Source organism: Carlito syrichta, unplaced genomic scaffold, assembly GCF_000164805.1.
Source record: "Carlito syrichta isolate Samal-C Ts95f unplaced genomic scaffold, Tarsius_syrichta-2.0.1 Scaffold304415, whole genome shotgun sequence".
NCBI lineage: Eukaryota > Metazoa > Chordata > Mammalia > Primates > Tarsiidae > Carlito > Carlito syrichta.
Genome location: NW_007248511.1, coordinates 8,797 through 22,211, shown reverse-complemented (window position 1 = coordinate 22,211; position 13,415 = coordinate 8,797). Strand labels below are relative to the sequence as shown.

Genomic DNA, 13,415 nt, shown 5'->3' with positions numbered 1-13,415 from the left:
AAGAAATGTTTGTACCTGTATACCTAGGGCAGAGAAAACTTTTAGACTTTACATGGCTAATTTCCCATAATTTGTAGTGTAATATAATGCAACATAAGTTTCTCCTCATTCCAGCTTATTTTCTAGACAGAAAATAATTTTCTACTGTATAGTTCTCAGGGAGACTGTCATATAAGTTGATATGCACTGTTAGCCCACTCTTACCATGTTCTACCTCAGAAAAAGATCATGGGAAGTATGCCTCACATACTCGGAAGGCAATTCCTATCCCCCCAGTTTTTCTATTCATTAAATAGACTCTAACTGAGTACTTATTGCAAGTGCTAGACTTTGCAGCCTCAAGAAAAGTAAGTCACAGAGATTTCTCCAACAGACCTAGAGAAAGACATGTAAAAAATACTTATAGTAGAGGTGAGAGAGCCTAAGGGTGGTGTAAAGAAAGTACAATCGCAACTACAAAATAAAATGACTAAAACCATGCTAGGAGCTAGCACGAGATTGGCCATGAAGGATGGATGAATAAAGGTTTGCCATTCAGGATTCAAGAATGGCAATCGGGTAAAGAGGACAACGTAGAGAGTCATGGAAACATGAATGAAAACTACATGTTCTACAGAAAATCCTATGTGACCTGAGTCTAAGACGAGAGTTGAAGGAAAGGCAAGTGGGTGAAGACAGGGGTCAGACCATGGAGAACCCAGACTGATGCACTAAGAATCTTGATCTTTGACTTGTGAGTGATGACTCTGTAGTTAGAAAGATCACTATGATTGTAGGTGTTTCAGTAGAGGAGCTAGAGGGGTAGAGACAGATGAAGAATCTATAGGAATAGAAAGGTAGAAAGTGTGAGGTCTAGACTGAGATAAAGAGCAGGTGAAGTTAAAGACAATAGCATAGCATACTTCTGACTGTGCTTAGGAAAGTATTCACCATATCCCCAGATAAAAGATGGTGTGTCCTATAATCAAAAGGCTACAATAATAGAGACAGACCCATGAAACACCCACCCATCCCCACCCACAACTCTCTCTCACTGATTACAGAGCCTGTGAACTCTTCCTTCTGAGGTTTCTCCTATGTGCTCATTTCTGGGCCTGAATCTGGCTTTGGCCTTAAAAGACACACAATCTGACGAGACCTCAGTACTATGGGTAGGGGATGTGTCCTTAGTTTGTCTGCTCTAAAAAATAGGGGGCTCCATGACTTCTCAGAGATGGTAAAATTCTAAGTAGGGTTGTCAGAAAATATACTGAACATACAGTTACATTTGACTTTCAGATAAATTTTAGTATAAGTATCCTAAATAGTGCATAGAACATATTTATCCTAAAACTAATAATAGTTTACCTGAAATTCAAATGTAGCTGAGCTTCCTGTATTTTTATTTGGTAAGTCTGGTATCCCTACCCCTGAGCCTTGCCTCCCTCTGGCTCAAATTCCTTGGGTAGACACATTCACCAAGAAGCAAAATGTAGGAAAAAATAAAATGTGTGCTATTGGGAGTTGAGAGATGTTTTATAACGTCATCCTTAGTATGATTCCCCCTAGATCCGCTCACCCCCTCGCAGAATCTGAAATTTGCAAACAGAGGGCTTTGCGGTGAGCAAAGAACTGGCATCTTACAGGACTGCTGGAGGAATGACTACTTTAGAATAGTAACTTATTTGCTAAAGCAAACATCAGTATATTTATAATAAAGAAGCCCTCAAGTTTCCCATTGAGAAATTATTATATTAATATTTATATCACACATTGATGGAAAGAATTATGTTAGGAAGCAGACAAGCAGTAGCCTTATGGAATCTTTTTCTATTATTTAAAACATTGAATGAAGATTAACTTAACTTTTGAAGTATTCATTGTGTGCTTGAAGTTCAGGACATTGGCTCTATTTATCCTTAATATTGCACAATAAAATAAGTTCAGACATCATGCTCACATAAAAAATGCTATATAAAAGCCAAAGGGCATGAAAATTATTTTAGTATTTTAATATATAAATGAGTAATGTTTATTTAGAAAAATACCCATGACCAAACTCCATCGAATCCAATTTTCCCAGAGTTAAGTGCATATTCTAGTAAGTCTATTTCTACATACCGAAGAAAATTTTTAGCAAGAGCTACAATAATAAGCTTCATTCTGAAGGAGTAATCTTGTGATTTCATGCAAGAAAACTCTGTCCTTGAGGTGAATGAAAGATGAAGTTGTGAGAAGTTAAAGTCAGAAATATTTGTTTGCTCTTCCCTTTCTGACCAAATAACTAGAGTACATTTTTAAAGTTTTTCCTGGATTCTTTGATAGTTTTTTTCCCTAGAAGTCAATCAATTATTCTGAATACCTTTTAACTGAAATCAGTCTTAAGCCTGATAAAGTGCATTTCCATAAACTTCCTGAGGTGGGAAAACCCTGTCAGTTTAAGTTTAAGAAAGTTCTTTAGGTTCTCCTTTATAAACAAGCCAGGTGGTGGGCTTTCTGATTTTCCTGGTAACCAAGAACTGATGAGAAACACTTGTGCTTAAAAGCTGCTCTAGGCTTATATTTACAGAGCACCTACTGTGTGCCTTTTTCTATCAACCATCTGAGAGATTGATAAAAACTCTCAGCATGGGGAACCATTTATTTGGGTGTTCCACCAATGAAAGAAGTAATTATAAGACTCACCCTCAGTGACAAGGCAGAGAAGACTATTTTTTCTTTATTCCTAACATATTCAAATACTTAAACCTCTTCTATTGCAAGTTCAAATGAGGTGAACATACAACCTGAAAGATAAGCTTTGAGTTCTGAAATCAAGGGGATTTTATAAATTATTAAATGATTTAAAAAATGGAATCTTAGCTTTACTGTCTTCAGTCAGAACGGAGAACAGGGATCCCCTGTTGAAAAGCTTATGAGCTCATTAGATCACCTCACAACCTTTCCTCTTCATCTGCCTTCTTATTTTTCAATTACTTCCTAATCTTTCCAGCTTTCCTTTGAATTTTGCCTTTTTAGTTAGAGACACCAGAAATGAATTTTTCTGAAAATGAGAATAAAACCAATTGCACAGTTCTCATATTTTCTTCTTTTTGTTGATGCTTAGTTTTAGGTAAAGCTGTTTGTTGTCCAGTTGGTTATTAGATATATGACCCCTAGATCTTTTCCTTCTGTTTTCATATATCTCAAGTTACTCTCCATTTTGTTTCTTAATAGTCTGCTTGTTTGTGTGTGTGTGTGTGTCTACATATATATGGATGAACTAATTACTTGCTCTGTGTCTATATATATCTGAATGAAATAATCACTAGCTGTGGGCAGAGATGCACATGTGTACCTTTATTTATGTACACATATTATATATAAATGTGTATACATGTGTACACATGTACCTTACATATATTTTTACATAAGTCAATGTATATATATGTATACATATATATGTATCTTTTACCAATAGCTAGGAATTTTCAACAAAAATAAATTGACTTGGGTCTTAGATAATAATTATCCAAATTCAGCTCTTAATATTTCAAGAAATCTGGAAGCCTGTCTTTTCACCTGCCAATCCTTTGTGCATGTGGCAAATTATCTCTGAAAGGCAAACACTAACTCAATTATTTTCATTTGTTTAAGAAAGAGAGAGCAGAAATCTTTGAAGACATGCATGTGGATAAAAGAAAATTAGGTTGCTCTTTTATGATTGTGCAATTAGTATTAATGTCATTGAAATTTACCCCTGCCTCATTTATTAGATGACTAAGACAATTAACTCCTAGAAATGTTGGAAGCACACCACAAAACATATATAATCAATAAAGTGATGTTCACAGACTGATAGGATATACTGATTATTCAGGTAATTCATTTTTTTGGTAAGCACCAACAGCATACATTTCCAAAATGAAAATAGAAAGCCATTGTTTAATCATAAGTGTGTACCACAAAAACATGACACACAGGACAAGGTAAACATAAGAGTTTTTTTCTAGTAACATCATGCAACTAATTCTGTGTTTGATGTTCTAATCTGGCACGAGTGTTTTCTGACTATAAATTAATATATATTATTCTTCCTTTTAATAAAATACTGTCGTGACAAGGACTTAAATTTTTAAATATTGAGGAACACTTTATACATATCGATTTGACTTGTATATACTTTTGATTTATAAAATAAATAAATGCAGCATTTGTTATTGCTACAGGATTATTTTAAAAGAAAGAATACAGCATGCTAGAACTAGAACTGATTTTGTTTGAATTATACTTAGCTCTCCTTTTTATTTTTTAAATAAAATGTGTAGCAAAGCACTTTTTGAAGTACATGTAATTCATTCTTTCTCTTTTGTTTGTTTGTTAGTGGTATTTTGCTTTCCAGAATCATCTGAAAGTGGAGCAAGAATGCAATATTATGATGGCTTTCCTCTGTGCTGGGGCAGGCTGAACAGAACCAATCTCCAGCTGAGCCACAATCAACATCATAGAATTTATGATGACACTGTGGTTCCTTGAGGACAACTAAAACCCAAACTAAATTCCTGACCCCTACTAAAATGTGAGGAAGCTTTTGGCTTCATTTCTACAAATCTGATACAATCCAGAAAGATTACATTTGCTCATAATAAAAAGCAAGCGTGCCCGTACTACCTACAAGGAGAATTTCCACTGCCTTGGTTTCACCCACATCGTTAATAAAACTCTAAACACAAACACCTTTTCAGGATAAAGCCCTTAGATAATATCTTGATAATATCCTCTCCATGATGAACTATTATTATACTCATTCTGCCACTGGCTATTATTAACATTGACCAAGAGATAATAAATGATTATTTCAACTGGAATATGAGTAGTCCTACAAACCTTTCAAGTTCCTTTTGTAAGCAGTGTTTTATTATTGCGAATTTGCAGATGTATTATCATCAACCCAATCTTAATAGACCAATATAGTAATGAATGCTACTTTACCTGTCGTATTATTTTTATTGCCAGTTTAGTCTCAGCAAGTATAAAACTGATAAGCTATTCCTCTATTAGAGTGACCCTCTTAGTAAGACAGAAATCAGACTATGTGCCATCAGAGGAAATGAATCTTGCTATTGGGTGTGATAGAGACTGATTCCTTCCTTTTGAAGAAGTCCCACCCCTTGAGTGACTTCGAGGAGGAAGACAAAATGTCAAGAAGGAGTCCTGTAGGAACAAGTACTTAAGATGATGTTTAATACAGCAGGGAGCCAAGATACAGTAGTAGGACACAGTAAAGAATGTGGAGTGTGTAGATACAATAAAGAATTTCAGTTTATGATCTGCCATCTGTTATTCGAAAGAGGAACAAGTTAGGGAAATAAATGACTTTCAGTTCTCCATACATGCAAAGGTAAGTTAATTATTACAAAAGTTTTGCTGTTTGTGCTGAAAGAAAAGCATATGCATTAAACATTTTTTTAAAAAATAAATCACTCAATAGGCTTAAGAAAAATACTTTAGTTCATATTTCATTGATCTGACTTTTTGACTCAAGATCAGGAAATGAATCCAGGATGAAAACCAACAAATACAAATTAAAAAATAAACAATAAAAAGCCAAAACATCCAAAATAGAAATGAGTCATTAACCATGAAAAAGGCATTTCCAGTCTCAGCTAACCTCAAGTAGTTTTTATTGCATTGTTTTTGAAATGCCAAGAAACTGGCTTTGGCCATAATATTTGCTGTCCAACTAAATCACAGCTATCAATATGCAATTGCTAGCAACAATTAGCTAAACAGCATTATTTGACAAATCCCCTTGAAAGAGACATAGATGATATAGGTGTCTAACACACGGAATCAAATAACAATCATTCAGGCTGGGATTGCGGATGAGGAGAGAAGTTTGTAATCTTTGCCCAAGGAAGGGGTTTCAACCAGCCTTATTTTTCCTGCATAACACACGTTTGTCCTGATCCTTCAAGTTCTTCACTGTTTTCAGGAAGAACTGAACTGTGGGACTGGCTAAAGAGGAGGGGGGAAAAGCCACCAATTCTAGATTCATTTCTAAGAAGATCAGGAGGAGAGGAAGAAAAATAGAAATGCAAATGTGAAATGGCAATGATATAAAACATGGAGAAAAGAAACATCATGGAACCTGCAATTTCCACCAAAACAGTAAACCCTTTAACTGACAGAACTTCAGTACAATATACACATTAACAACTCCACTATTACTAGGGCTGCTGTTGTATGCCAAAAAATGAACTACGATATCCAAAAACAGAATTCTCATAAGAGTTGAGAAAAATAGTGTGAAAAGTCAATGTTAGCTAAGCTCTTAGCTACATCCACTCTTAATGGCCCCCAGTATTTAAGCTATCATGGATTAAAGCCATGAAAATAAAAATTTCAATTTGAAATTTTATTAGCATGTTGATAAAATGGTCAATAAAACATCAACACGATAGGCTTTGTTGACATAGTTGGAAAACTGCTCTCTCATTTTTAAAACTTTATTTCCACTTCCCCACCTTCTAAGATTTCTATGTTAGGAAAAGCCAAACTAAATATACTGGCTATGGTGTTGTAATAATGCTGGTTTCTGGAATGTTGCCATGTCCTCCCCTTCCCTCTCCTTCAATCCCTTTAAAATATGACTGTTTTTGAAATGCAGCCCGAGGAGGGAGCAATCAAATGTTCAGAACAATAAGCACCCTTCTTCAACAAGTTCAAGTTCCCAGACACCAGGTGAACTATCTCCTTTCCGGGGGCGGGGCCGGCTGTCCTCACCAAATTAGCTGCGCCATTTTCCTCCCGGGACCGGGAAGGCTTCCCTTCTACCAACGAGGGAGTCTCACAGGCAAATGCGGGTGGGGGTGGCGTTCGCTTCCCTCGGTGGAAAGAATGGGAAGCAAACACTCTCTAGCTTAGCCCAGAGCCTGGAACACAATGTCAAAAGAACCAGGGTTGGAGAGCTGGAAATGTCCTGGGCAGCCTCGGGATAACCCGGAGTCCCGAAATGCTCTCTTGTGGAATTATTCACAAGTGCACAAGGGGGCTCAATTTCTTGGAAATCCCGCGATCTGGGGACACATCCATACGGGAGCTGAACTGTGCCCCTGAAAAGACCAATTCTCGCCTCTGACCGGTCTGTGTGTGCACGTTTGAGGCGCTGATGGTCCCTTCTTAGAAAAGAGTAGTTTCCCTGCCTTGTCATAGTCACTGACCACTGACTCGCGGGGGAGGCCGTGTCCTTGCTACCCTCAGCCCATTCCTCTCGCCCCCTCCTTACAGCTCAAGGGAAAAGCACACGCAGGGTGCCCCGACACCGTCACCGCCCTTGGGGTGCTCAGCCAGGCGCGCGCAGCTGCGCCCTTTCAGCCCCGGGGTCCATTCCTGAGACTTTCCTGACACTTGCCGGAGAGAGGTGCGGGGCGCAGCCTGGGCACCGGCCACCCGCGGCGGACGCGCTAGGGGGCGGGGGTCGAGAATCGCCGGCCGCGAAGCCCGGGTGCGGGGACGGGAAGGGAGCGGGGTGCGGGGAGACAGGCGGGGCGAGCAGCCCCTCCGCGGCTACTCCTTGTCGTCCACGAGGTCGGCGAGCTCCTGGAGCACTCGCAGGCGGCCGCTGGCGTCGATGCGGCGCTTCTCACGGATGAGGTCTTCCAGGCTGTGAAACCTGGCAGTGTGAACTTTGTTCTCCCCCAGGTGCACCTTGAGATAGTACTGCTGCTGCGGGGGCTGCGTGCCGGCCGGCACCTCCCCTCCCGCCTTGAACTCCCGCTTGCCAAAGCGGCACCAGGCGGCGAAGCTCTCCGAGTTCGTCCAGCAGATCTCCTCGCTCTTGAGGCCCAGGTGGCCGCAGGCGTTCTGCACCACCAGCTCGGCCACCAGCGGGCGGTAGCGGTACCAGCTATTCACCACCCGGCCCACGTTGGCCGCGCCCGCCTCGTACAGGCTGTCCTGGCGGATCTCGCCTTGGTGCAGGTGGATGATCTGCCCGCCGCCCACGTAGACGGCCCAGTGCGGGGCGGGCGCCGGCGGCTCCGGCGCGGGCTGCAGCCACAGCAGCTCCAGCAGGTCGCCTGGCTCGCAGAGCGCAGGCAGCGCGGTGACCGCGTACACGCTCAGGTCGGCGCCCTGAGGGCCGCCGCTCACTTTGGAAAAGATGCATTCCTGGCCCCGAAAGGCGGAAAACTGAGTCTCGTTGAGGACCAGCTGGTGCAGCAGGTGGTGGCGGTGGCGGCTGGGACTCTCTGGGCAGGGGGTGCAGCCCGGGGGGGCCTTCACGCCAAACTTGTCGGGCTGCCCGCGTTCGTCCAGGTCCTCCTCCTCATCCGAGAAGAAGTAGGCGACCCCGACTCGCAGCTCGTCCTTCTCGATTCCCGACGGGTCCCCTGTGGGCAACTCGCTGTAGTTGAGGTGGGTGATGCGGTCCAGTTGGTTGCCCATCAATGACGCGGCGAGGCGAGGGCCAGGAGCGGGGATCTGCGGAAGCACAGAGGCAGAGGCACCGTCAGAGTGGGGGTGCCGCTCCCGGCGTCCCTCCCCAAGACGTGCAGTGCCCCCTGGAACCTGCCCGCTCGCCCACGCGCCCGCACCGGGGTCACCTGCGCCAGCCGAGTCCCCCGTGCCTCCCCGGGGCAGGAGCCGCGGCGAAGAAGCCGCCAGTTCGGCAGACGAGAGCGGACGCCGCCACGCAGCCTCTAACCCTGTCCGGGAACCCGTTCCAACTCCCACAAGAGAAAAGGCAGACTGGCTGGAGAGCGTGCAGGGTCCCAGTGAGGAGGAGCGCGCCGGTTGTGGCAGCATGTGAGACAGAGACCCCCAGGAGAGGAAGGACAGAGGGCTGGGCTGGAAGCGAGAAGGAAGCCCAAGGCCTGAGAGCTCGGAGCAGGCTGCGCTCACATTTCTGTCCCCACCCTCTCTTGCCCACCTCTCAGTTTTGCACTATGTCGCCCGCCTCCTCTGACAGAGGCTCCACAATGACAATGGGACACATTCGTAGGCATTCACTTGACACCAGCAACATTTTGCACGCTCAAGAGTCCAGACGCTGGCAGGCTGGTACACTGGTGTATAATGTCACATACACCCACAATGACAAACCTTCGCGACGACACACTTAGACCCCCCACCCTCGTACACAATTCCAGTCCCACGCTTGCACGCTCGCCGATGCACGTACGCCCAGCACCCGGGCACACCTGCCCACACAGGCAGGTGCACTCTGCCCCTTACTTCTCCCCAGCAAAGCCAATCGGACTGCGCCAGGGCGAGGCTGCTCAGTCTAAAATAACCTAACAAAGAGGCAGGGGGAGGATGAGGGAAGCCAGTGCAGTGTACGAGTGTAGGCGTGGGTGTGGGTGGGTGGGTGTGTGTGGAGAGGTCCACTTTCAGCCGAACGACCCCTCTCCCGCCTACCAAGCACAGGATCCAAACAATCCGATGAAGAAAACCGTTTCCAAGATAGAGAAAGCCGCTGCTCCGTACCCGTGATTTCCCTGCTCCCGAAACCCCAAACTCCTTTAAAGTCTCCTGGTCCCCATGGGTGATGCGGAAGCGACGGCGGCGAGTGGGTCCCGGGCGGCGCGTGGGGCTGCGGCTCCGCTCTGCCCTGCACCGAACTGTGCGGTGCGGCGCCGGTGCGCCTCGGGGTCCGCGATGGCCCGGCGCCTGCTGCACCTGGACAGTCCCGGCTGGGCTCTGCTTTCTTACAGCCGCGCCGACGACTCTAAGTAGCTCGAGCAGCCGGGTTCCAGGGCCCGCCCCAGGGCGCGCTCATTGGTTGGGGAGGGAGCCCGGACCCTGTCAATCTCTGCCGGAGGGGGAGGGGAGCAGGGCGGGTCTCCAGTGCTCCCGCCTCGCCCCGCCCCGTCCTCCGCACACCCGAAAGCGCACCGCCCCCGGGAGCGGAGGTGTGGGCACCGGCGGGGAGCGCGCGAGGGGCGCGGCGCTTCTGCGCCTCGCTGCTGCACGCTGGCGTTCGCGCCCCCGAGCTCCTTCGAGCTGATTGTGACTGAGAACACAGGACGCCCGCGTTCCGTGTTCCGGGAGGACAGACTCCAACAGTGAAGCTGAATCTGGGGGTGGAGGAGAAACCCCAACGTTGTCCGGGCACTGCGGGCGGCCGGGGGAAGGAGAAACATTATCCGAGGAGTGCGCCTGGCGTCCTGCTGGGACCCCTGGAGCCTTGGTTTCGGACAGCTCCTGCGCTGGTCCTTGGCCCCAAGACCCTCTTCTTGCCGGGCAGAGACGCCTTTGAATTTGCTCCTGTAACGTTCGGCTCCTCTCCTGCTGACCCTGAGCTGGCGCCTAGTTTAAAAGGAGCATAGTGTCAAGTGCGACCCAAAAGTCTGAACCTGGGTCGGCCCCTTACCTGGCTGTGCCTATGATTTTGCTCTCCTGTTTTCTCTCCATGAGAAGGGTGCATCACAAATGCAGATAGTAGGACATAAAAGTGTTTACCAGCCCCCAGAATTGTTATTGCTAAGGGTTTTTTGGTTTTGTTTTGTGAGAAAATGGTGTCCAGCAGGAATTAATGACTGTATTTCTGTATAGAAAGTTAATGAATGTGCTCTGGATTTTGGATGCTGAAAGATAACTCTCGTACGGAATTCTAGACAAATAGTTTCAAAAGCCCCTAACGTTAAGCCTCAAAGAGTTCTTAGACATCTGGTTCTGGTCCCAACGCTATTATCTTTAAGATGGGGCTCCAGCAGCTTTTTAAATGAAGCCTCTTTTCTCTCTTAAGGGAGAATTTGATGCTTCCCGTTTGTGCCCCCACCTCCTCCTTACAGAGTGAACTCCTAGAGAATAGGTTTAGGCTCTACACAACTTTATATTCTTGTCTTCTATCCCAATGCTGGGCATCAATGGGCTCTGTTAGTTATATAAAAAAATGAAAATAGTCAGTGTATTGACTACTTACAGGTGGTCAGACACTGTGCTAAGAGATATAAGCAATTTAATTTTCATGCCTATGCAGGGTAGTCACTAATATCCAAATTATAGCAAAGAAACGAGGATCCAAAACAATGCTAGCAGTATATCCGAGGACTAGGGGATTCCAGGACCAGTCTTTTTTTTTTTTTTTTGAGTTGGAGTCTCACTCTGTCGCCCAGACTGGAGTGCAGTGGCTGCTCCCAGCCATCGTAGCCTCAACCTGCTGGGCTCTGGTGATCCTTCCGCCTCAGCCTTCCAAGTAGCTGGAACTACGGGCGCGCGCTACCACACCCGGTTAATTTTTTTATTTATTGTAGAGATGAGGTCTCACCAAGTTGCCCAGGTGGGTCTTGAACCCACAGGCTCAGGCAATCCACTCACCTCAGCCTCCCAAGGCGCGGAATTACAGGCTGAGCCACCGAGCCCGGCTTCCAGGACCAGTTTTAAACCAGGCTGTACTGTTTGCAGAATGTATAAAATCTTGTTTGATAAGATGAGAAAACGGGTGTTTCAGAGAAGTTAGATGACTGGCCCAAGATTGCATGGTGACTGACCCTTCTTTTGTTTGATAGACTGTTAAATATTTTCAAACTGCCAAGCCTCCTGTTCATGTTTGCTTTCTGAAGGTCTCTGTGTACCCTCACTGCCTTCAAAATGCAATGATTTATCAAGTGAGATGTTAAAGTATTGCTAGAAAACAAAAATCTTAAAATGACCATCTGTATACATTTGATGTACCTATATCTTTTCAGAAATTTGGCCATTGTCCATGTTTAAGTTATTAAAAAACAAGTTGCCATCCTTGGAACCGATCACAGTTGTAATGTCCTTTTTTATGCTTGCCATAAGTAATAAACAATTCATTTTGGCCCTGAAGTCAAGAGAACTAAACAAGTGGCTTCAGAGATCACGAAGTGAATTATTGTTCTTGTTAAAAACTGGACTCCATGGATGTCTGAGAGGAGGATATCTGAAGAGTTCATTATTAATGTTTGAGAAGAGCTCGAATAACTTTTTTTAAGCCTTTCTCCATCCCCAAGATTAAATCTTGTGCACAAACATTTGCAACTTATGTGCTGTGCTCTGACCTACCCATTCTATTCTATACTACTTCAGGTTACAGAATAAGCAGGCTGCTCCTCTTTGTTTAGTATTCCAATCCTTTAAAAGATAACTAACATAAAATACCGTCGCTTGGAGATACAGTGCCTGAAGTTTAAAATATCAATATAAAACTTTTTGCATCTCACCTTCATTCCCTCTCTCCTGCCAGGCTAAAAGACTAACTGCTTTAGTAATTATAAGGAAGAATAAACACCCTGGGAAATGTAAGGCAGGGTACTCATTGACTCTGAGGCTTGAGGGGAAAAAAAGGTAGCTAAAGTAAACTAAGGAAAATACATCTATACTTTGTAGCTTTTTGGCAATTACAAAGATAATAAAGTAAGGAAGAGACTAATCGACTTGAGGGTTGCCAATAGTAGAAAATCTTTTATTTTCATCATAAAATATTGTTTGCAAATTGTTTTATTTAACTATTACTATTCACCCCATCCTGCCTGATTTTACAAGACAATATTGTCAAAAGCAGAATACAGTCACCAAAAGCACAACCTCTGGAAGCCAACTGGTTTAATCCCTACTTCAACATTTATATGCTGGGTACCTGTGGGTCAGTTACTTAATCTTTCCTGGTGTCAATTTCCTCATCTTTAAAATACAAATAATAATACTTTCCACTTCATTAAGTTGTGAGTTCACACACACAAGCACAACCTGGTACACAGTGAGTTTTCCATCAATGCTACCTTACTATTATTTTTGGTGGATGAGGAGAGAGGGTCTTATACCCATCTTGTCAGTTCTGTCTCTCCTTTGCCCTAGAGAAAAGTCAGCCATAGATGGAGTGAGTGTTCATGGCTGTCCCTGGAGCTGTTTCTGTGTTAAGGCGATGAGAGCCCTATCTATCTAAAGCTCTCTATAGATTTCCGTGTGAACCCTGGGGCTGATCACATTGGGGATGAGGGGAATCCCCAAAGGATTTTGAATCATTTTAAATGATCATTTCCTCTGAGGAATATGTGTGGAAAAAGGTTTTGAGAAGAATGATTGGAGTCAATCAATATGTATGTGACCTTTTGACTAGTGCCATCTGGTTTATCTTCCTCTTTTTCTCTTGTTTTTTTTCTTTAGCACCTATGAAGAGCTTTCCCCCAAATATTACTGACCAGGTCCCTGGCTCAAACTGTCAATTTTTAAAGCTGGTCTTGGATTTAGATTTGCAGAAAAGACATGAATCTCAATACTACTTTATATCATTGTTTGCGAAAAAATGCTTTTCTGCTTTTAATTATGTGGCCTACTTTAGCATTGATTCTTTTATGAAATGAACTATCCCATCTTCTGTCCTTGACTGCCTTAGGCATGCTCACCCTGATCTGAGCTAAATAATACTCTGTACCTATCCGGAGCAGATACAGTGCTATGGCTTCACCAACCCCATTTCCTTTTCTTCC

General features: G+C 44.2%; 2 protein-coding genes across 2 annotated transcripts; both read right to left on the bottom strand.

Moving 5' to 3' along the window:
- Nucleotides 1-5,185: 5,185 nt before the first annotated feature.
- LOC110595792 lies at nucleotides 5,186-7,196 on the bottom strand (the record flags this gene model as incomplete). The annotated part of the gene is given in 5 exon segments (XM_021713289.1): nucleotides 5,186-6,675; nucleotides 6,677-6,708; nucleotides 6,711-6,792; nucleotides 6,794-7,072; nucleotides 7,074-7,196. Coding segments are annotated over 5 exon segments (591 nt in total), but the record flags the coding sequence as incomplete, so codon positions are not given.
- FAM84A (family with sequence similarity 84 member A) lies at nucleotides 5,188-9,691 on the bottom strand. Its single transcript, XM_008059881.2, has 2 exons — nucleotides 9,448-9,691; nucleotides 5,188-8,442 (listed from the first exon to the last, which is right to left on the bottom strand). The coding sequence occupies exon 2, from the start codon at nucleotides 8,404-8,406 to the stop codon at nucleotides 7,528-7,530; it is 879 nt and encodes a 292-aa protein (XP_008058072.1). The 5' UTR covers nucleotides 8,407-8,442; nucleotides 9,448-9,691; the 3' UTR covers nucleotides 5,188-7,527.
- Between the last annotated feature and the right edge of the window lie 3,724 nt (nucleotides 9,692-13,415).

Excerpts from the sequence above, each read along its gene's own strand:
- FAM84A (XM_008059881.2), bottom strand. The coding sequence starts at position 8,406 with ATGGGCAACCAACTGGACCGCATCACCCACCTCAACTACAGCGAGTTG.